This window comes from Malaclemys terrapin, chromosome 18 (genome assembly GCF_027887155.1).
Source record: "Malaclemys terrapin pileata isolate rMalTer1 chromosome 18, rMalTer1.hap1, whole genome shotgun sequence".
Lineage (NCBI taxonomy): Eukaryota > Metazoa > Chordata > Testudines > Emydidae > Malaclemys > Malaclemys terrapin.
Genome location: NC_071522.1, coordinates 2,244,695 through 2,265,747, shown reverse-complemented (window position 1 = coordinate 2,265,747; position 21,053 = coordinate 2,244,695). Strand labels below are relative to the sequence as shown.

At 56.2% G+C, this 21,053-nt stretch overlaps 1 protein-coding gene across 2 annotated transcripts; it reads right to left on the bottom strand.

Moving 5' to 3' along the window:
* Positions 1–1,230: 1,230 nt before the first annotated feature.
* Positions 1,231–18,724, bottom strand: CRYBA1 (crystallin beta A1). Of its 2 annotated transcripts, none has more exons than XM_054008514.1 (6): positions 18,480–18,724; positions 9,220–9,284; positions 7,783–7,901; positions 4,559–4,700; positions 2,423–2,565; positions 1,231–1,531 (listed from the first exon to the last, which is right to left on the bottom strand). In XM_054008514.1, exons 2-6 carry the CDS (start codon positions 9,262–9,264, stop codon positions 1,384–1,386), a joined length of 597 nt encoding a protein of 198 aa, XP_053864489.1. In that variant the 5' UTR covers positions 9,265–9,284; positions 18,480–18,724; the 3' UTR covers positions 1,231–1,383. The 2 variants fall into 2 exon arrangements, with proteins under 2 accessions (XP_053864489.1, XP_053864488.1); XM_054008513.1 differs by lacking the exon at positions 18,480–18,724 and adding an exon at positions 11,688–11,723.
* Positions 18,725–21,053: the final 2,329 nt, after the last annotated feature.

The window sequence follows — 21,053 nt, the reverse complement described above, 5'->3', positions numbered from 1 at the left end:
TGAGTGAATCTGCCCATCTTGAAGAGAACTGCTAAAAACTGGGGGGAGAACATCCCGTCTGCAGGTCAGTGGCTAGGAGACCATATCTGCTCCACGTGGTTTGAACACGGAAGGCTTCTGCTGATTGCTACATCACACTTGGATTTTAACTATTGTGACAGACCCAGACCAGTGGGGTACAGCTGTCTGGTAGAGGGCAAATATACTGGTCACTGGAGGAGTAGTTTTCTGTTCCCTGAGTGACCAGAGCAGGGGATGCACTAGAGTAATCAGGAACCTGCTAGAACCAGTTAAGGCAGGCAGGCTAATTAGGACACCTGGAGCCAATTAAGAAGAAGCTGCTAGAATCAATTAAGGCAGGCTAATCAGGGCACCTGGGTTTTAAAAGGAGCTCACTTCAGTTTGTGGTGTGAGTGTGAGGAGCTGGGAGCAAGAGGCGCAAGGAGCTGAGAGTGAGAGGGTGTGCTGCTGGAGAACTGAGGAGCACAAGCGTTATCAGACACCAGGAGGAAGGTCCTGTGGTGAGAATAAGGAAGGTGGTTGGAGGAGGCCATGGGGAAGTAGCCCAGGGAGTTGTAGCTTTCATGTAGCTGTTACAGGAGGCACTAGAGACAGCTGCAGTCCACAGGGCCCTGGGCTGGAACCCGGGGTAGAGGGTGGGCTCGGGTTCCCCCCCAAACCTCCCAATTGACCTGGACTGTGGGTTCTTCCAGAGGGGAAGGTTTCTGGGCTGTTCCCAACCCACATGGTGAATCTCTGAGGCAAGAAAATCTGCCAATAGGTGCAGGACCCACCAAGATAGAGGAGGAACTTTGTCACACTATGTTGTCTCCCTGTTTTCACTGCAGCCCTTTTCCACCATAGACCTATATTAAGTTGGTTTTGCAAGGAGCTAGGTGTGCTGACGACCTGCCCACTGACAGACTAATGGCTGCAGTACCGTGCTTGTGAGAAGATTGCCTCATTCTGAACTCACTGGTGTAAATCTCAAGCCACTCCACTGAAGTCAATGGACTTACCTATGTGTAAAGTCGTTGAAAGGAAGGAGAATTGGGCCCAATGTCTTGGCTAGTTGTGATGTGAATTTGAGACGACCTAGTGCACGTTTCAATACCCTTTGTTAATTCTGAACACTGGAGTGACGGAGTCCAAACTGTCCAGCCAGGAAAGCTGCAAACAAACATCATGGTAGCACTTTCTTTCAGTGACATTTATTGGTAATTGCAGCAATTAGTACCATGAAGAAGTGATGTCCTAACAGCAGTCACAGTACAAGAAAGGAATCTGTTTTGTAAGGGGAAGTGCTAGCACCATAGGGATCAGTGTGCTTTAGAAATCCAGTGAAGACGCTCTTGAAGAAGGAGAGCCTGTGAACACAAACATCTATTGTTGGACACGCCGAATAGACTGGACCTGGAAGGTCTGGGCGTGTGAGCCCCACTCTCTCCAGTGCTTGTAATCTCCACCGTGATGGTCACTCTCCAAAATGTACTGGTAGCCACGGTAACCAGGATACTGGTAGCAAACCCAGCTGGAACAAACAGAGTCAGAAAGCTGTTGGACTTGGAAAGGGGAGAAATCCCCTAGCCTACAAATCTAGAACTATCCTAGGTGTATCTTGGTGAATTGCTCACCCAAACCCCTGCCTCTAAACTGCTGCTAGAAAACAGGGAGAGGAAAAGACCCTATATGGCACTAAAGAAGAAAGTACTCTTTTCTTGTCAAACTGGAGTTAGTGTCCCAGCTTTATTGTGGGTAAGCCATTTGCAAACCATCATGAATTTGTCATTGTGCTCAGATGTGAACCCATGTGCTGCTGTGTCCAACAGGACTGCAGATTGTGGCGCATTCTGGAGTGCGACCAGCCCTCTGGCTGCTGCAGAATTCCTGCTCGATCTGCTGTTTTTTTAAGGTTGCATTCCTCTGAGCCCTAGCCCAGGTAGCGCTGTCTTCACCTGAAAGCCCTTGGCTGCCCATGCCTATGTGCTGAGGTTCTGATGTGCTTGAGCAGTGCCACAGATGAGGGACTAAGGAAAGGGTAGAACTGCATTGTGGCCTGTAGGATGAATTCTGCATGTTCCATTTCAACAATGGAGATGGCCCTTGCTCGGATCAAGCCTTGGCCCTGCCTACATTAAGGACATTTGCAAGTTGATGGAGTTAAACTAGAACAAACCCCTAATGCAGATGTGGCACTGGCAGAAAAACAGGGTGTCCCTAGCCCAGTACCATACCCAAGTTATCTACACCTGCTGCGCTCCGGTCAGAACATCTCCAGCAGGGGTTGTGCCAGTGGTGGAGCTATGCACTCCCCCAGCAGGGCAGGCGGGTCCCTTTAGGGGACCCTGCTGCGACGGGGAATCCTACAGCCAGCCTCCTGCTCTCAGGCCTCGGGTGCGCTAAGCCTGCGTGTCTCACTTACGCGCCACACTGCACCTTCATGGAGCCCACTTCGTTGTTTCCCCAGCCCATTGCCTGCAGGGAGGGGTAGTCGTCCGATAGTTCCCACTGGCGTCCCATGAAGTTCTCCTTCTCAAAGACTGTCATCTTGGATTCCTTGTGATTCTGGGCCACAGGAATAGAGCAGACATGAGAGGGAAGCCAGCAGCATCTTTCAAACAGATTGTGTGGTGGAAAACCGGCAGCTCCTAGTGCTGGGCCCCTCGCTCCAGACACTCACCCTGGGTTCTGACCCCCAGTGACCGGCTGTCTCACATCTATTAACCAGGATAAGAGATCCACGTCTGAAGCAGAAGGTATGAAAATGTTACGCTAAAGAAAGGGAGGTGCGGCCATCTACATCCCCTGCCCTATTGCTGAGGGGCTCGGATACTGCAGCGATGGACAGCCAATGGTTCTGCACTTCCAGACTTTAGCAGCCCCTGGCTGTAGCTTGCCTTACAACTCTACAAAAATGACCCAGCTAATCGTAGATCCAAGGGGGAGGGGGAATCTGAGTGCATCTGAACCCCCCTCGGAGGTGCCTTACTTGCCCCTGAACAGCCAGGAGAACTGTTCCATTGAACCTCCATGCTTTACCCTGAGCTTACAGCCCCTCGTCAGCTTAGCCCTGCCAGCGGTGGTGCTGCACACACGCCTGAGAGCTGGGCCATGGGCTCATCCAGCACCACACTTCCATGTGTTCTACACAGCACAGAGAGGACAGGTCGAAAGTCTGCGGGCGATACCAAACTGGGAGGGGTTGCAAGTGCTTTGGAGGACAGAATTAGAATTCAAAATGCTCTGGACAAACTGGAGAAATGGTCTGAAGTAAATAGGATTAAATTCCCCAAGGACAAATGCAAAGTACTCCACTTAGGAAGGAACAGTCTGTTGCACACGCACAAAATGGGAAATGACGGCCTAGGAAAGAGTCCTGCGGCGAGGGAGCTAGGGGCTATCATGGATCACAAGCTAAGTATGAGTCAACAGTGTAACTCTGTTGCCCAAAAAAAAAAAAAAAAAAGAAGCAAATATCATTCTGGGATGTATTAGCAGGAGTGTTGTAAGCAAGACATAAGGAGTAATTCTTCTGCTCTACTCTGCTGATTAGGCCTCAACTGGAGTATTTGTGTCCTGTTCTGGGCGCCACATTTCAGGAAAACTGTGGACAAATTGGAGACAGTCCGGAAGAGAGCACCAAAAATGATTAAAAAGAACAGGAGTACTTGTGGCACCTTAGAGACTAAGGTGCCACAAGTACTCCTGTTCTTTTTATGGATACAGACTAACACGGCTGCTACTCTGAAACCAAAAATGATTCAAGGTCTAGAAAACATGACTTCTGAGGGAAGATGGGGGGGGGGGAGAAATTGGTTCTGTCTGGAGAAGAGAAGACGGAGGGGCGACATGAGAACAGTTTTCTTGTACTGTACATAAAAAGTTAGGAGGAGGGAGAAGAATTGTTGTTCTTAACCTCTGCGGACAGGACAAGAAGCAATGGGCTTAAATTGCAGCAAGGGAGGTCTAGGTTGGACATTAGGAAAAAGTTCATAACTGTCAGGGTGGCTAAGCACTGGAATAAATTGCCTAGGGCGGTTGTGGAAGCTCCATCATTGGAGATCTTTAAGAGCAGGTTAGACAAACACCTGTCAGGGATGGTCTAGATAATACTTAGTCCTGCCATGAGTGCAGGGGACTGGACTAGATGACCTCTCGAGGTCCCTTCCAGTCCTACCATTCTACTTAGCTGCAGTGACCATTTTTAATCAGAGTGGTTGTATTTGCTCACTTACTCTCCAGCTGCCATTAGTAATCTGACTCTTTACTACCAGCGTGATGGTTTCCCTGCCTCTAGTCCAGGCCTCCCAGCAGCATCCATCAAAGGGAAGAGTAGGTGACCGTCAGGCTGATTTGCAGCAGCTGGTAAAAGTTTTAGGCTACTTCGTTCCAAAAAAAGATGTGAGCCCTTCCCCTCCCCCAGCCCTGAGCCCAGGAGGCACCTTTCTGGAGGAGTGCTTTCTGCATAACTACACTTAGCAGGAAGGCAGCAGGGGGCTGGGCACCTTTGCTGCTGGGAAATGCGACAGGGTTGAAGAGGCCGGGGAATTGCACTTACAGCACAGCAGATGGGGCGGAAGGACATCAGGCGCTCGGTGTGGTAGGCGTTGCTCCCACTCCAGGCATCCCACCGTGGGTATTCGCCCCTTTCCAAGATGAACTGCTGCCCACAGAAGCTGGTGTGCTCATAACCGATCCAGCTGCAACGACAGAGCAGAGCTCCATAGCTCCTCCAGGGGCAGCTCCAGGCCTGGAGGCCGGGCCCCAGACATGCAGTGGGGGAAGCAGGCAGGCCTGCCCTGGCCGTCTCCACCATCGTCACTCGGAAAAGGGCCCAGAAAATCCCCGTGGGCTCCCTCGCTGCAAGAAGAGAGAGGAGACCAGGCGTGGCCCCATCCGCCTCCAACTGTGCTGTCAGGTCTGGCTGGCTGCAAGCTGCCGCTTCTCCTGGGCGGGCTGCCCGAGGGGAATGGAGCGCGCATGGCACCCAGGGCTGCTAGCTGTGCCCAGGGTTAGGACAGGCCCTGCTCTGATAGTCACCTAAGCTGGAGGCAGTATGGCACCGAGCTGCGTGCGTTCGTGCCAAGGGCCTGCACGGCTATGCCAGGCCTGCCCCGTGTAAGTGACTGCAGGATGGGCCAGGGATTGGCCAGGCTCATTACACATGCCTGGGTGTCTTCATCATGCGGGCTGCAGCGTTCGCCAAGACGGAGCAGGGGGAGGCTCCAGGGAATGGACTCCCCAGCTGGAGCCCCCACGTCCCCTGGGTTACAGGTGCCCTGCACCAGCTCTGACAGCTCCACCCTCCGTCGCTGGGCTGAAAGGGAGATTTTCTTCAGACGTTTTTTACTGTGGAAATATGGGGACTGTCACATGCTGCTGCTCCCAGAGGTTTCAGGAGGAGTCCCGAGGGTCTCTGCTGCCTATGGTGAACCCTGCACCGAAGGGCTGGGGGAGGTTTGATCTTCCCAAGAGGTGCCAGCACGGTCTCTAGGCCTGGGAGTTATGGGCGACTAACACACAAGATGTTGGCTCCGCTCCTCAGTTGCTCGGGTTTCGCTCTCTTGCAACGCTGTCATCGGGCTAGTTCCCCAGAGGCAGCGGTGGGCTGAATTCCTAATGTCCGAAACGCCGCCCCCTGCCCCGGTTCTCCCAACCACTCGCCCTGCCTCTCTCCACCACCACAGCAACAAGGCATCAGCCCCGCTCTGAGAGATGCTTCCCCGGTCGCCTCTCGTGCCCACAGCAGCGGGCAAGTCTCTGTGAAACTAGTACCCACGCTGCCCACCGGAGGGCCTGCAAAGCGGCCGGGAGACGGCTTGGATGTGACTAGGGATGGCTGCTTCTGCCCAAATCTGTTCTGCGGTTAGATGGGGGCTGAATTTCTCTTCCTTTCTGCGCCTTCAGGAGCGAGAATCTGAGCCTCTAAACCCCCGCCCCCCAACCCCTGCTGCGTCCCTGCAGCTGTCTGCCAAGGAGAGCGAGTGACTCGGGTGGCAGGTGGGATGGGGTAGAGATGCCCCTGGTGCATTGTCCGCTTGTGCTGGTGCTGGGCCGCCCGCAGTCCCCTCCTGTCCTGTGTATTAGAATCTCTACCGGGGCTTCCCCCCTTCAGCTGGCTATAACGTTTGGAGGCGGGTTGTTGGGCACAGGGAGGGTGTGAGGGAAAACAAGCTCACCCGAGCACGCAGTGGGGTTTGAGGGCTGAGTGGCACGAGCTGTGGCTCGACACTGCATGGGCATCCTAGCTGGTTGTTGCTGCCTGGCTAGCGTGTGCCTCCTGCCTTAATCCTGTTAGCAGTGTCAGCCTCTCTCCCGCTTCCCCAACCCTCACTGCAGCGGGGTTCTCACTGCAGGGCCTGTTCTCAGCATTAATGGGCTGGAAGGGGCAGAGAAATTGTCCCTCTGCTGTGCAGTAGATTCCCCATTTTGGTTGGTGGAGAGGGGCTCCTACCGCTCCTGGAGCCCTGAGTCTCTGCATGTTTTTCTGCTGTGGACCCCACCTTTCCGGGCAAAGCAATGGGGCAGGGGTCTCTTCAGAGTCCTCCGTGCTGCTGCTTACCTAGCTGGTGGTGTTGCTGCAGGGTGGCAGGCATGCTGCTACCAGGCAGAGCATGTGGCCAGTGCGGTGTGATGCATCCTGGTGACTGGGCCCAGCTCTCCTGTACGGCAGCGGACAGGCCGAGCCGGTGTCATTGACTGCTGGGATCCCAAGCAGGCAAGAGCCCCAGGCCCAGAGTCACTCTGCAGACAGGTTGGGACTAGACTGGCGCTCCTGGGGCGAGAGAACTGTTTAGTGCTGGGCTTGCTAAGCCGGGAGGTTCCACTTAGCCATTTGGCATACTAGACGTAGAGCTGGAGGGGGCTTTGGTGCAAACGGGGCCATACGGTCTGGGGGGATGCTGGGAAGGGGAGATGCTTGTGAGCAGGGCTCTCTGCTCTCCGGAGGCGGCTGCCTTGAGGCCGTGTCGGGCCTGGCAGGCCTGGCTGTGTGAGGAAGCTGCAGTGCGTTAACCAATTTCAAAGCGACAGGGTTAATCTGGTGCAGAGCCCTGGGTGGGCACGAGCTGGGGCTCTCGGGGTTAGCTCACGCCGATGGGGAATGGGATTACGCTGAATCGCACTAACCCACGCTGCAGCCCGTGACTTGGTGTGTCGTAGGTGACCATAGAGTGCAGGCCCTGGCTGCAGCTTCAGAGCCGCGCTCAAACTGAAGAAATGGGCTTAACCCCCATCTCAGCAAGGGCTGTGTGACTTTCCCATGTAGACAAGGCCTGCGAATGGCGAACGCTGGCACAGAGACTGGCAAGGGTTTGCCAGCAGGCTGGCACCTGTGGCTAGGATTTGCTCTGGATGCTGGTGGGTGGGTAGGTATCTGCTGCCTGTGCATGAAGGACTTAAGACTTCCAGCACAGAGACCGGCTCAACTGTCCAAAATCTGCCCCCATTTCTCCCTGCCCCTCACCAGCCCCCTCCTCCTGCCACGGTGACTGCTGTCCCTGCTGCTCACTTTAATTACCTACGTTTTCGTGTTGGTGCCATCCGCGCTCTGCTCCATCCCCCTTGGGTGCAGTCCTGCGCTGCAGGACCCGAAATGGGACACTAGCTTCCCCCTCCCCCCCCGCTGGGTAAGCGGAGCCCAGGAGCCACCTGGCTACTAGCCCTTGTGTTTTAGCTTCTCCTGAGGTGAGATGACAACGTGGCCCGGCCGTGCTCCGTCCTCACCCGCCAGCCACTTCCCCAAAGCCGCGCAGAAGGAGCCGCCCAGAGCTTGGTACTTACGCGCCACTTTCCACCTTCAGGGAGCGGATGTTCTCGAAGCCGCACTCGATGATGGTGGGGCAGGCCGAGGTGAACTCCATCTTCTTTCCCTGGAAGTTTTCCTGGTCGTAGGCTGTGATCTGAAAGGAAGAGTCGTCCCCACTGAGTGCCACTGAAGTGGGGGAGGGGCGTGGTGCATGTTAACAGTCCTGGTGAACGGGGTGCTCATTGAACAAGAATTAAGGTTAATGCCCCAGCTACCGCTGGACACTGCGTGGGCTGCATCTGTGCCCCATAGTGCTGACCCCCAGTGCCCCTGTTATTCCAGCGAGGGAGCTCTATCACCCAGCTGGGACTTGTAGCACTCAGGTGCAAGGGAGGTCAGACCAGCCTTGGCTGCATGGACACGTTTTTTCTCACCTCCCCTATGGCGCACTCTCCTGTCTGTGGCGACGAGCTCCGGCCTCAGCTGGGGCATCCCTGTGAGGGGTATGGAAGCGACCGCAGCCCCGCTGCGTGCACGGAGCCGTGCTGATGCCAGGCAGGCTGCAGCGTCGACACCCCTAGGGCTGCACTTAGAACTCACGCTAGTTCCACTCCGAAGTCTCCCGCAAAGAGGGTTAGGCGGAGAAAGGAAGAGCAGGGACTTTCCCTGTGCCTTGGGCTAGTGGACAAGATCATCACCTCCCCCCAGCAGCATCTGTGGCAGCCACTTCTTTGTCCACCCCCCTAGATTTACATACCTTCTCTTGTTCCTTCTCACACGCCTGCCCAGCAGGCCAGAACTGCTCCCAGCACCACAGCTGCTCCCCGGCAAATACACTAGTAAACCCCTTCGGTGGCAGCTCTGTTAGACCTCAGCCGGCTTTGCTCCAGCCACGCTTGCTCCCCTCCCCTTCACACCTCCAGCGTCGGCCTGCTGTGCTTGACGGGCACAGGCCTTCCTGGCAAGCGACTGACGAAGCTGGACCAGTGAGCATTCACGCCAGCAGTGCGCGGCCACTCCTTACCCAGGGCAGGGAACTCCTGCCATGTGACTTCTGTGGCAACAGACTGGGGTGCTCAGCGCAGAGCCGGCTCCAGGCACCAGCTTAACAAGCAGGTGCTTGGGGCGGCCAAGGGAGAGGGGTGGCAGGTCCCTCACTCCCTCTAGGAGCGAAGGACCTGCCGCCGCCAATCGTGGCTTTTTTTTTTTTTGCTTGGGGTGGTAGAAATGCTGGAGCCGGCCCTGGCTCAGTGTGGTCCAGCAGGTCAGCACTGGGCTGAGGAGACCTAGGCTTGGCCACGGGGGGTCACCTTGGCCAAGTCACTTTTGTCCTTCTTTCCCCTCCCCTCCCTGTTGATCACATCTAATGTGTGGGCAGTGACCGGGTGGGTGCAGTGCCCAGCACACATCCAGCGGGGGCCTCAAGCCCCTACGTGATACAATTTATAATCTGCGGTACAGGTGGGACGTACCTTCCACGGGCCCATGGGGCCAGGCAGAGGGTTTGTCTGAGCCATCTTTGCTGCGGGGCCGGTGCCTGAAAAGGAGGGAAAAGCACAACTCGCATCACAATGACACTGGCACAGAGCCAAGCAGGCTACTTTGAAAAAGCTTTTTGGCAGGTGTTTGCTAGCGCCCACCGTTCTGTCATTCATTAGGTCACCCCTGCATTCACTGCGGCCCCATGCGCTCCCCGTTGTCCCGTGCAGAGGGTGGTGTGGGGCAGCGCTGTTCTCCGTGGCCACCATTGGGCATGTCCGACATGAATTGAGTGAAAGAGAACGCGCCTGGCAGCAGGCTGGGACCGAGACTATTCCAGGGCAGCTGCAACCTTGTGAGGTGACTGGGGACAGGTGGTGACACACCCCACACCCCACCATGGCTTGGCACAGGTCTACACACCCACCCCACCATGGCTTGGCACAGGTACAGATCTACACACAGACCTCCCCCACACCCACCCCACCATGGCTTGGCACAGGTCTACATCCCCACCCACCCCCACCCCACCATGGCTTGGTACAGGTACAGATCTACACACAGACCTCCCCCACACACACCCCACCATGGCTTGGTACAGATCTACACACAGACCTCCCCCAGGTACAGGTACACACACACACCAGCATGATAGGGTACAGGTGTACACACACACACACTCACACACCCCAGCGTGATAGGGTACAGGTTCTGAGCTGGTGGCTTGGGGGAGTTGTGGGGGCTCTTGATGCCATATGGAGCTGATTCCCACCTCCCCCCCCCACCCCCCGGTTGGCTTTAACCCAGGCAGTGCTCTGGTTGCTCATGCCCCCTGCTCTGGAGGAAGCCTGGCCTGGGTTATGTGAACCTGGCCTGGCATTTAGGGACAAACAGCTGGTGATTTTCTCCTTACTGGTGCCCAGAGATGATCCCCTGGGCCTGGGGTGCCCCTGGGAAGAGGAGGTTTGTTTCCAAGGAAGACCCTCCACCTGCAAGCCTCCTTTCCCCACCTGCCCCTGGGCCTGCAGCTGAGGGGGATTCATGCAGAGGAGACGAGAGACCCGGGTTGATCTGCTGATTCATTCAAGGTTCTTTTATCTGTTACACCAACAGGGCTATCTCTCAGCAGAGACCAGACACCTGCTGTGGCCAGGAGCCCCCTGCTAGCCTGGGCAGGGTTAGTTCCTGGGAGTAGACTCAGATCTTCCAGACAGATGTGCTGGCAATGAGCATCCTCCCCTAAGGGCAGTCATGTCACCCCGTACAGGTAACAACACCCACCAGGGATGGCTACAAGGTACCTCCACCACAAGGGGACGTGGTGTTACCCCCCTGCTTGGTAGCATTGTTAATTGACAGCAGAAATGCTGGCAAATACTAAAACCTTGGTGAGTGCCTCAGTCTAGCTGCATTCCTGGCTTGGCTGTTGTTTCTGTGGGTCCTTCTCACACAATTTAGTTTTCAAACGTTGTCATGGGGAAGTTCTGTCTACTACCTTCTCCCCTCCCCATATACCCCCATCACAGCAGGATTGGAGCACCCCCCCCATGCAGAAACAGAACCCAAACATGTTCTCTCTCTTTTCCTTCCGAGACTGTAGGAGGAAGAGCTTATAATGTGTGTGTGTGTGTGTGTGTGTGTATGAGCAGGTGTGTAAGTGGGGAGGTGTACTATGTGTCTGGGGGTGTGTACGCCCTGTCCGGGTGTGTGCGTGTGTGGGTGTATTCCATGTCTGAGTGGGTGTGTATGTGTGCGTGTGTATTCCATGTCTGAGGGGGTGTGTGTGTGTGTGTGCATGTGTGGGTATATTCCATGTCTGGGTGGATGTGGGTATATTCCATGTCTGGGTGTGCAAAGATCTGTGGGTTAGGGAACACATCTTCCTAAGTGTTTGCACAGCACCTAGCGGAGTGAGGTCCCAGTTGGGGCGTGTGAGCGTTACCATGATATAGATATTAAACGCTACGAGTGACAGCTCGTCTCCAGGCAGCGCAGCCCAGGTATAACAGAGACATCACCTGCATACCCAGCTACGCTCTGCTGCATCCTCCAGGCACGGATTCCCTGCTCCGTCCACGTATCCTCTAGAGACTTTACTTTGCCCCTCAGCCCATAGCTGAGGTGAAGAAACCATTTCCACTGAAAATGGCAGAGTGCAAAGGAGGCGGCCGACCCCAGGCTCCTGGGCGGGGGTGTTAACCTGAAACCTCCCCAACGACCTTGTCCGTGTCTCTGGCTGTCACGCCCTATGTGTGACCTGGGACACTTGGTCACGGGTTGAAAGGCCCAAGTTGAGAGCTGTAGTGTACCACTCGGTCTTTGCAAAGGGCTCACTCCTGGGCAGTTGGATTTCAGCTCCCGGCGCTAGGCAGGAAGGAGGCTGGGCCCGCCTGGCTCGTGGGAAAGGAGAGAGAATGGAGGAGGCGATAGGAAAAGTTGAAAATTCAGCCCCAGGACTCACCTAGCTCGGCCTGCACTGCTGCTTCCTCCATGTAATATCTGCCTGCTCCAGCACCTCTGGTTATATAGCAGCCGGCTGGCCGGGGCCCCCGGGCAGGGTTTGTAGAGCAGTCAGCACTATGCTTTCTCTGAGATCCTTTCTGCTGAGCCTCAGAGATTCCAGCAGCTCAGCCCCATAGTCTGAGCCACGGTCGCCTGTTTGCCCGGCTAATCTTGGTCACAAATGACTCAACAGCTTCGTCGCTCTGGTACTTTCCAGCCTGGCAGCATCATTCCAAGCTTGGGGTTCTGTCTCTGTCCCCTCTCCCCTCCCCTGCCGGGACGCCCCCCACGATTGCTCAGAAAGGGTCTTGGTATTTCCTTTTTCAGGCCAGTGTTTTGACTGTTGTCAGAGAGGAGCCTCGCAGAACGGGACAAAGCTTTTCCCCAGCAAGAGAAGAAAAAGAGACCAACAGTGAAGGGGGGATGCTACCCAGCCTGAAGCACCCCACCCTGCTAGCAGCTGCTGGGAAAGGGGTGAGTCCTGCTGCCTGACCGAGCCAGAGGGCTTGTTACCCCACATGCATGTAAAGGGAGGGGAGCAGCTCTCTGGACAGAGAAGATTTAGGGTGTGGGCTGAGTGACCCTGAGGGAGGATCCCTCTCAATCTATATTAGTACTCAGATGGCCCCCGTCACCCTAGTATCTGAGAATCGCATCATCTTTAATGGATTTACCCCCCAGATTATCCCATAAGGGGAATTATCCCCATGGTTCCAATGGGGGAACTGAATCCCAGAGAGGCTAAGTGACTGGCCCAAGGTCACATGGGAATCAGTAGCAGAACCAGGAACTGAAGACTGGTCTCCCAAGCCCCAGGCCAGCACCCTGACCGCTGGGCTGTCCTTCCTCTCTAGGAGCCCCAAAGTGAGTGAAGGCGTCAGAGCTGAACGTGACCTGGGTTTTGATTTGTGTGTTAATTAACCTCCCTCCCGGGGGGAGCCGGGGCTCCCTGGAGGTTTGCTGTCTGAGACCAGCTTGGGAAGGGCTCTGGCTGAGGGCTCCAAGACAGAAGCAGCCGCTGGACACTGACAGAGACAACGAAGTGCATCGCCCCAGGTCCGTACCATCGAGCGCAGGCCTGGTGCAGTGTGAATGTCAGGCCATGCACCAAGGCCCTGCTCAGCAGTTCCCCAGCCCGGCTTTCCAGGGCCATCGAGGGTCTCTCCAGGGTGGGTAACATCCTGCAGCACAGACGGCCTCCCAGGAGCTCTGCAGGCGAACGCCAAGCTGCTCAGGGTGGAGGAAAGGAACCTGCAGCCGGTCTCTGGGCCACACATGCTCTTCTCACCACCTGACCTTCAGCTAACCGGGGTGGGTGCAGGCTCCCAGAACTACCCTTGTCCCGGTGGAGACAAGGTGGGTGAGGGAATATCTTTTATTGGACCAAATTCTGGTGTGGAAGGTTCTGAGCTTCACAGAGCTCTGCTTCCCCTCTGGGGAGGGGAACCGGAGCCGCTGAGCTAAAATACAAGCTGGGCAGATGGTTCAGCGTGTGCCAGAGGAGACCTTCTCTTGGTGCTTTGCAGACCAGCTCGGGGGGTGTTTGTGGGCTGCAGGAGACCTGCTGTGCTTGGCAGAGCCCCAGCCCGCGAGCTCTCTGGGCAGGAGCTGTCTGTGTGCTGCGCCCTGCTCTGTTAAATACTCCCCTGCTAGCTATCAGAGACCTGCAGAAAGCGTAAAGCGTCTCACCAGCAGCCCAGCTCCAGCCTACACTGGTGGTCTCACACTCCATGACTGGGGCCCAGATCCTGCCTGCCCCGCGCTCTTTGGTAACCATAGTTACCGGATCTCTCTTTGTCCCATCCCTGCCCTGGGGTTATCCCAAGTGGCCTGGTATGAGCAGGTTTCAACCCAGGCCCACCCACTGCTGACCCCTGCAGGGCATGAGTCCCGTGGGTGGACGGGCAGGACTCCTTGTGGCCAGGTCCTGGGCCAGGGCATGCCAGCCAGGCCTGTGTTTGCTGTGAGGCTGCTGGGGCCTGGGGCCTTCTGCCTTCGCATTGACTGCACAGAGGTGGCTGCCTGCCCTGCAGCGCTCTCCAAACAAGTGAGGTCATGCGCAGGCTGCCGGCTCAGCGCATTGCTCCCCGCGGCACAATGCGGCCCTATGACGTCTGACTGCCCCTTTTGTTTGGCACTAAGCAGTGAGAGGGGACAAACAAAGCGCCCCGTCAGCTCCACCTGGGCCTGGCTATTGTCCTAGCAGGGCTCTGGAGGCTGGGCTCCTGCGCCAGCCCCAGCCAAGGGGGCACACAGGGGCACTGGCTCTCCCCAGTGCCCTTCTCCTGGAGCCACCGTTGCCAGGGGGCTCTGGGGCGAGGGAGGGGCCCTCATCCCGCAGGAACATTCCTGGGGTGGGGGGAGCATACAGCTGTCTTTTCAACAAGAAAGCCTCTACCTGGGGTGTCTGCCCCTAGTGCCCCCCCCGGACGCTTGGAGGGGAAACAGGGCAGCCTGAAGTCCCTGGTAGGGCACAGCAGGTCTCTGTACCGCTGGGGAGGAAAACGCCAAGCTGCAGTGTGATTGCCCAGCCCCTGCCCTAAGGGCCGCATACCCTCCACCAGGGATGGGAACCAGGCGGGGCAGGGGAGCACACCAGCACAGGAGAATCAATTATGGCTTGTAGGAAGAAGCCAGCCTCAAAGTGGGTTATTGCTCCTACAGTCGCAGGACTAGGGCTCGATGGTCATTTGGGACACAAGCCTACGCAGGGGCCTAAGCCCCTCATCATGCCCACATGTGGGCTACACAGTGCACTGGGGCAAGTGGGAACTGGGCACCTTTCCCACTTACCCCGGAACAGGGAAGTGGGGAGTAGGTGGAGGCTGGGCTCTGACCCCTAAAACACCAGCTGGTACCAGCTGAGCTTGCATGGGGCGTGGTCCCCTCTCCTGGAGTGCGCCTGGAGGGGGCTTGTCTGAGGCACACTCCTGGGGCAGTGCAGCTCCTGCACTCCCCCAGCTCAGGGCTTTGCCTGACGGCACAATTGAGCACTCAAAGGCTTTTACAAACTGGATATTACTAACCTGGAGAAAGTCTGCCCCTAGTAGGTGAGGAGGGAGAGGAATCTGTGCTGATACCCCACCCCAGAGCTGCCTGGTCTTCAACAAGAACAAGGAACATGCTACGCCCGACAGACAATCACACCCTCGCATTGAGTTTTAAGGCCAGAAGAGCCTCTCCCAGGGATTCTTGCAGTGAGCCCAGATCCATTTCCTTCCTCAATCCTTCGGGGCTGGATTTAAAGCTGTCATGTGACAGAGAACCCCTCAGAACCCTCGGCAAGTTGTCAACAGTTAATTTCCCTCCCTGCTAGAAAATTGTGCCTTAGCTCTAGTTAGTTCCAGTCTGAATTTCAGCTTCCAACCATTAGACCTTGTCCTGCTTTTTGCTGCTAGTATAAAGAGCTGCCTCTGATCAAAAATCTCTTCCCCAGATCGGTCCTTATAGACCATAATCAAGTTACTTCTCAGCCTTCTCTTGGATGAGATCAATCGATTGACTGTCTTTAGTCTCTCACTCCAAAGCAAGTTCCCAGACCCTGAGTCCTTCTTGTAGCAATAAACTCATTTTTTAACCAGTTTCAGTTTGCAGCATCCTGTCTGAACAATCTCCTCCTTGCTGCCTTAGATATTTGTGTGAGATCGCTGCCCAGATGCTTTTCAGAGCACGGAAGGCCCAGCGGATCTATGGATATACACTTGCTCCAGAGACCTTCTCCTCTATTTGAGATATGGACAGTGTGCACTGAAGTCATCTCAGGCCAGACTCTGCCGTCCCTACTCATGGTAAGTAGCACCTCACTCTGCAAGTACCCTGGGGGAGTAAAGCACTATTCAGTGTGAGTAACAGTGGCAGACTCTGTCCCTTTCCTACCAGCTCTGTTCTGTATTTCAACCAGCAACGCAGCTTCCCTTAATAACAGGCACAGGATGTGGCTAATTAAGCTGCCACTTCAGGTGGCCTGTACGTGCCAGCAGACTTGGAGAAGTCCTCTGTGATACACCTAGTCAGCAGCATGTGGTGTAAGCGCTGCTTGGTCCCTTTTCTGACAGCAACACGGGAATGGGGATACAGGGAGTGCAGAATCGGGCCCCCTGGCGTTGTTGTACTGCTTCTGGCCACTGGAGGGAGAGCGAATCACAAGAAGTGAGCTGGTCCGTCTGTGCCCAGGCCCGACAGCCGACACATGCGCCCAGGTGGCCTGTGGCCCTGCTGGCTGCAGAGTTTTGTCCCCTCCAAAAGCCACCCAGGCGCCCGCCAGCCAGACACAACGAGAGCGTGGGGTGGGGGGGGTGGAGGGAAGCGGAAACTTTCCCTGATCGTCTCCTTTGGGACGGGGGTGGGAGGGGATGCTGGTTCTTCAGCTCGAGCAGGGAGCTGCAGAGGGACCCAGGCTGGGCAGATCGACGGGGGCCCGTCTGCACCCGTGTGGGGGGATGAAGGAAAATGAAATGCTCTCCGTAAAGCTGCTGTTGTGCTCCTACGGCTGCTGGTTTAGTTAGTCTTTGTAGCCAAAGGCAGAGGCTGTTAACGGGGAGCAGACCTACAGCATCTCCCTGTGATCCTCGTGTGCCCTCCTGCCCCCCGTCCACTGGCCTCCACCAGCTGCCCCTCGCCTTACGCTTGGGGAAGGGGCTGTCCTTGTGCTCTGTGCTGGTCCAGTGCCTAGCGCAACGGGGCCTGATCTGCACCAGCACAATACAAACAGGTTTCAGGGTAGCAGCCGTGTTAGTCTGTATCCTCAAAGAGAACAGGAGTACTTGTGGCACCTTAGAGACTAACAAATTTATTAGAGCATAATAGATACATCCGAAGAAGTGGGTTGTAGCCCACGAAAGCTTATGCTCTAATAAATGTGTTAGTCTCTAAGGTGCCACAAGTACTCCTGTTCTTTTTGACAATACAAACAGTAATGAACAGATAGGAAAGGCAAAAGCAAACCCGGCCAGTGGTGGTCGTGTGCAGTGCTGGGAGCTGTGCCCTGCGGGCTGAGCTGGACAGCTTCCACGCACCATAACGTTGACGATGGACACGGGCAGGAATCAGCTACCCCAGTCTCAGACCTGGTAGCCCAGGATAACCGGCTCCACGCTAGGGGCTGTACCATTTACAGGTCTCCAAACCAATACAGCTGTGCCTAGGCCAGCCCTAAGTTCTATCCCTGCCTCTGATATCAGCTCTCTCTATGGCTTCAGGTCACTGCCTCCGCCATGCCCCCTGCAGGACTCCTGTGCCCAGCTAGTGGGTACAGGGCACACACCTGACCCTTGAACCCCACAGCCCAGAGGCTGAGCATGTGAATTCCCCGCCCGCCCTGCCATGGTCTTCCCTAGCGAGCACAGCCCCAGAAGCACCCACACCCTCTGCTGTCAGCTTGCCCTTTCACGGTGTACATTTGCTGACCATTTGGTTGAATTTCTGGCCATTTGAGTTCACCTTGGGTCGGTCTGGAAGAACAGGGCCTAAGGGGTGTCCCACCCACCCCACAGTGCTCCCCACTTCAGAGAGGCGAGAGAGGTACTTGGGAACGGCGCTGTCTGCAAGGGCTCCCCAAAGGGCCTGTAAGACGTCTCTCTAGACCCAGCTCCTGCAAGAGGCTCTGCTAGCGCATGGGTCTGGGGGACTTTCTCCTAAAAAGCTTGATGCAATATCCCAGCCTGAGAGGAGCCAGCCCCTTGCAAAGGCAGGTTCCCCAGGCTGGGTCTAGGTTCTTTGGCTGGAGCTGAGGAGAACACCTCGGACGGGCTGGGGTTTGCCGAAGGCTGCATGGTACTCACATAAGGATTGTGCTGTCAGATCCAGCTGGAGCCCAGGGCAACTGGCTTTTCTAGATCCTCGGGATACCCAAAAGGAGAAACCCTTTAGCACCACAGAATGAATTCCCTCCTGTTCTAGTCTCTACAGGTTCTCATACCCCCAGGGCCGCCGAGAGCGGGTTTGGGCCCCGGTGAAAAAAATTTTTCGGGCCCCCCAACAAGGGCAGACCGGCTACACAGGGCCGATGAGGAGGGGGGGGAAGTCGGGCCCAGGGCCCCCTTCCGGACCGCTGGGCCCTGGTAATTTGTACCGGCTTTCCCCCCCCCTCGTTGGCCCTGCATACCCCCCGACCACTACAGTATCTGAACACTGTCCAGCAGTGCACTAAGCAATGCAGCTAGCATCTGTCACGTGTGGTTTGCTCTCGTCCTCTCCCCGGCGGGGGATTGTGCGTACAGCAGAGTGGTTTGTTTTGGAAGGTGTTTTTTTAACAGCCATGCTGCTCTGGGTTTGGGTCAGAGAAGGCCAATGGGAGCAGGACCCCTGGGGAGGTTTGGGGTGGCCCTGAGTTCCTGGGGGTCTGAGACTGGCCCCGTGGGATGCTCTGTTTGCTGCCCAGCTGGGCTCTGCCCTGGTGGTAGAAAGTTCCACGGGCCCGAGGGATGGAGTTATGGAGCTCGGTCCCCAGCCCGGAGCCATAGACCCCTCTAGATATGGTAGGGTGACCAGACAGCAAATGTGAAAAATCGGGACAGGTGGTGGGGGGTAATCGGAGCCCATATAAGAAAAAGACCCAAAAATCGGGACTGTCCCTATAAAATCGGGACATCTGGTCACCCTAAGATACGGTGAGCCCAGGCCGGTGAGCGCCTTGAAGACCAGGCCCGAGACGCGGTATGCTATGGGAAGCCAGCGCAGAGAGCTAAAACGCAGCCCCCTCTGGGGCAAAACGCAGGAGCTGCAACAGTGCACAGCCACCCCCATTCCTTACCCAAAGGCCACAGCGACTGCTCAGCTGGGAGACTGCCACTGATTCAGCCAAACGGCGTCTCCCCGGTGCGACCTGTGACCCATTGCTAGGCTGACCGGAGACTCGGAGCAAGCTTGGGCTACCCGTCAGTTGGCATGCAGGGCTGGACGGAGAAATCCGAGTGCAGCCCCAAGGCATGTGCCCTTCCCATTCAGGCAAGGGGATACCTGCAGCAGCGTAGCCAGCTGCCGTGCCTTCACTGGAAAGTACCCAGGCACCCTGCTCTCCCGGCCAGCCCCAGCCCTGCTCCTCCAGCTGGACAGGTGGCTCCTGGACTTCTCAGCCCCACGTGCCCAAGACAAAAGGAAAGCACAAAATGCAGTGCTGACAAAGGCAGGCAGCTGTGTCACAGTCCCCTCCCCCCTGCAAGGCCTGTGTCTAATCTGCCTATTCAATGCTGGGCCGGTTGGCCACAGTCCATCTGGTGGAGCGGCCCAGGGTGTGCTGCCGGCTCTCTGGTTATGCCGGTGAACTCCCTGCTGGGCCGCCGCGGTGCAGTGGAACAATCTATTGCCTGGGCACTTGCTGCATGGCTGTAAATCTGCCTCTCCCTTTCCCCGGCGGAGGGAACGCTGCACCCTGAGAGCTAGGTGCGAGTCCGAGGGGGTAAATGCTGGGACTGTACAGTTGGAACCTGCCTCTCTCCTGGGGCTGCAGTTCACTGCTGGGAGCAGCCTGGCGGAGCCCATGGCCCTGGTCTCAGCGGCACTGGGGCCCTTGGTTAATATATTGCACAGAAATGACCTTCCTTGGTCCCTCCACTCTCCGCAGCATTCAGAGGCGGCCAGCACTGAAACAGGGCCTGTTGCTCTCTGCAGCTGTGTTCCAGTGGGTGGATTTCTAACGAGACCTCGGCTGGACAGAGAGTATCCCAAGGGCAAGCATGTCCCTTCTGAGCCCATACGCTGGATGGGCGTGCACCAGTGCCTCATTATGCTACTGCAAATTCAGGGGTGCACAACGCAAGGCACGAAGCCACTCGAGAGCAGCAACTTTATGGCGTTTGGGGTCACTGCCCCCGAGGGTACTTTCATTCTGCAGTGGTGGGTGCGTGGTGCAGAAATGCAAGACCGAGGGCTATGCCTCCCATTCAGCGCTGCGTACTCTGACCGCAACAGAGCTAAGTTGGGCAAGCTCATGGGGGAAGCGGCTGGAGCCGCCTCAGCATCTGGTCTGGTTAGAGCACATGCAATGGAACGGGAGGTGACAGGAGCCCGGAGGAGTGCTCTAGGCGCTGGTGTGGCAGGGGCCCCAGCGGGAAGATGATGGCTGGTTTGTATTTTTCATTCCCACACCTGGCTGGGAATGCTGTGCAGGAGCAAAGTCCCCTGTCAGTTCACACTGCATCAGGTCAGTTCCACACATCCCTTCAAACTGAAATTCAGATGCAAGCACAAGTGGCAATAGCCACTCTCTGAGAGCTGGGCCCTCGCCGATCACAGACAGACACATGCGCAGGGGAGTTTCCTGGCTGTCTGGCTGGTGAGTCTTGCCCACATGCTCAGGGTTTAGCTGATCGCCATATTTGGGGTTGAGAAGGAATTTTCCTCTGGGGCAGATTGGCAGAGACCCTGGGTTTTTTTCGCCTTCCTCCGCAGCGTGGGGCCCATGGGTCACTTGCTGGAGGATTCTCTGCACCTTGAAGTCTTTAAACCATGATTTGAGGACTTCAAGAGCTCAGATATAGGTTAGGGGCTTGATACAGGAGTGGGTGGGTGAGATTCTGTGGTCTGCGTTGTGCAGGAGGTCAGACTAGACAGTCATAATGGTCCCTTCTGACCTTAAAGTCCATGAGTGTTTCCTCCAAAAACTGAAAGACAATGACCCCAAAGCAATCCCAGTCTTCTCTGCGGGAGATCCTGCCTCCTTGAGTTGGCTTCCAGTTTCTCAACCTGGCCCTGGGTCTGGGTCAGGCCTGGGGTGTTCGTTAGGCAGAGGTTATTCCTTTCACAGCCACCTGAAGAGCAAGTAGGATGGCACCACATTCCCACCGTTGTTACTCCTTTGATGTCAGGACTGGCGCTGGCTCCTCACGCCTGGCTCCATCTAGGTCAATGAGCTTTGAGATCCTTCGATGAACAGTGCAGTACGGCATGCGAAGGGTTAGTGGGTGAGTTTGCAAATGCCCAGGTACAAGTGGCCTGGGCCTAGCAGCTCCCTGTTCTTCTCTAAGGCCAGGTTTGGCTGGTCAAGGCCTTTTGATCGCCCAGGCCACGTTCATGCACAGAAGGCTGGAGTCTAAGCCGTGTAACTGGCCATTGCGCCACTCATGCCCATGCGTGATGTCCATTTAGCACAGCTGGGGTGGTGTCTCCTTCGGGTTTGTGTGGCATCTTCCCACTTCACTGGCGCCAGGAGAGAGCTGCCGGTCACTGGTGCTCTCTAGGGTGACCAGAGAGTAAGTATGAGAAATCAGGACACTTTTTTTGGGGGGTGGAGGGGGTCTAGTTGTGTATGTAAAACAAAGCCCCTAATATGGGGTCACCCCAGTGCTATTAGCAGTGACGCGGCCTGTCCAGCACGTTGTCAGTCTGC

What these genes read in the sequence shown, in the direction of transcription:
- CRYBA1 (XM_054008513.1), bottom strand. Translation starts at nt 11,718, where the DNA reads ATGGAGGAAGCAGCAGTGCAGGCCGAGCTAG. An exon ending in AGCAGTGCAGGCCGAGCTAG is followed by an intron (nt 9,285 to 11,687) that starts GTGAGTCCTGGG and finishes CCTCCTTTTCAG; the next exon opens with GCACCGGCCCCGCAGCAAAG. An exon ending in ATGAAGGTGCAGTGTGGCGC is followed by an intron (nt 1,532 to 2,422) that starts GTAAGTGAGACA and finishes TGTTTGTTCCAG; the next exon opens with CTGGGTTTGCTACCAGTATC.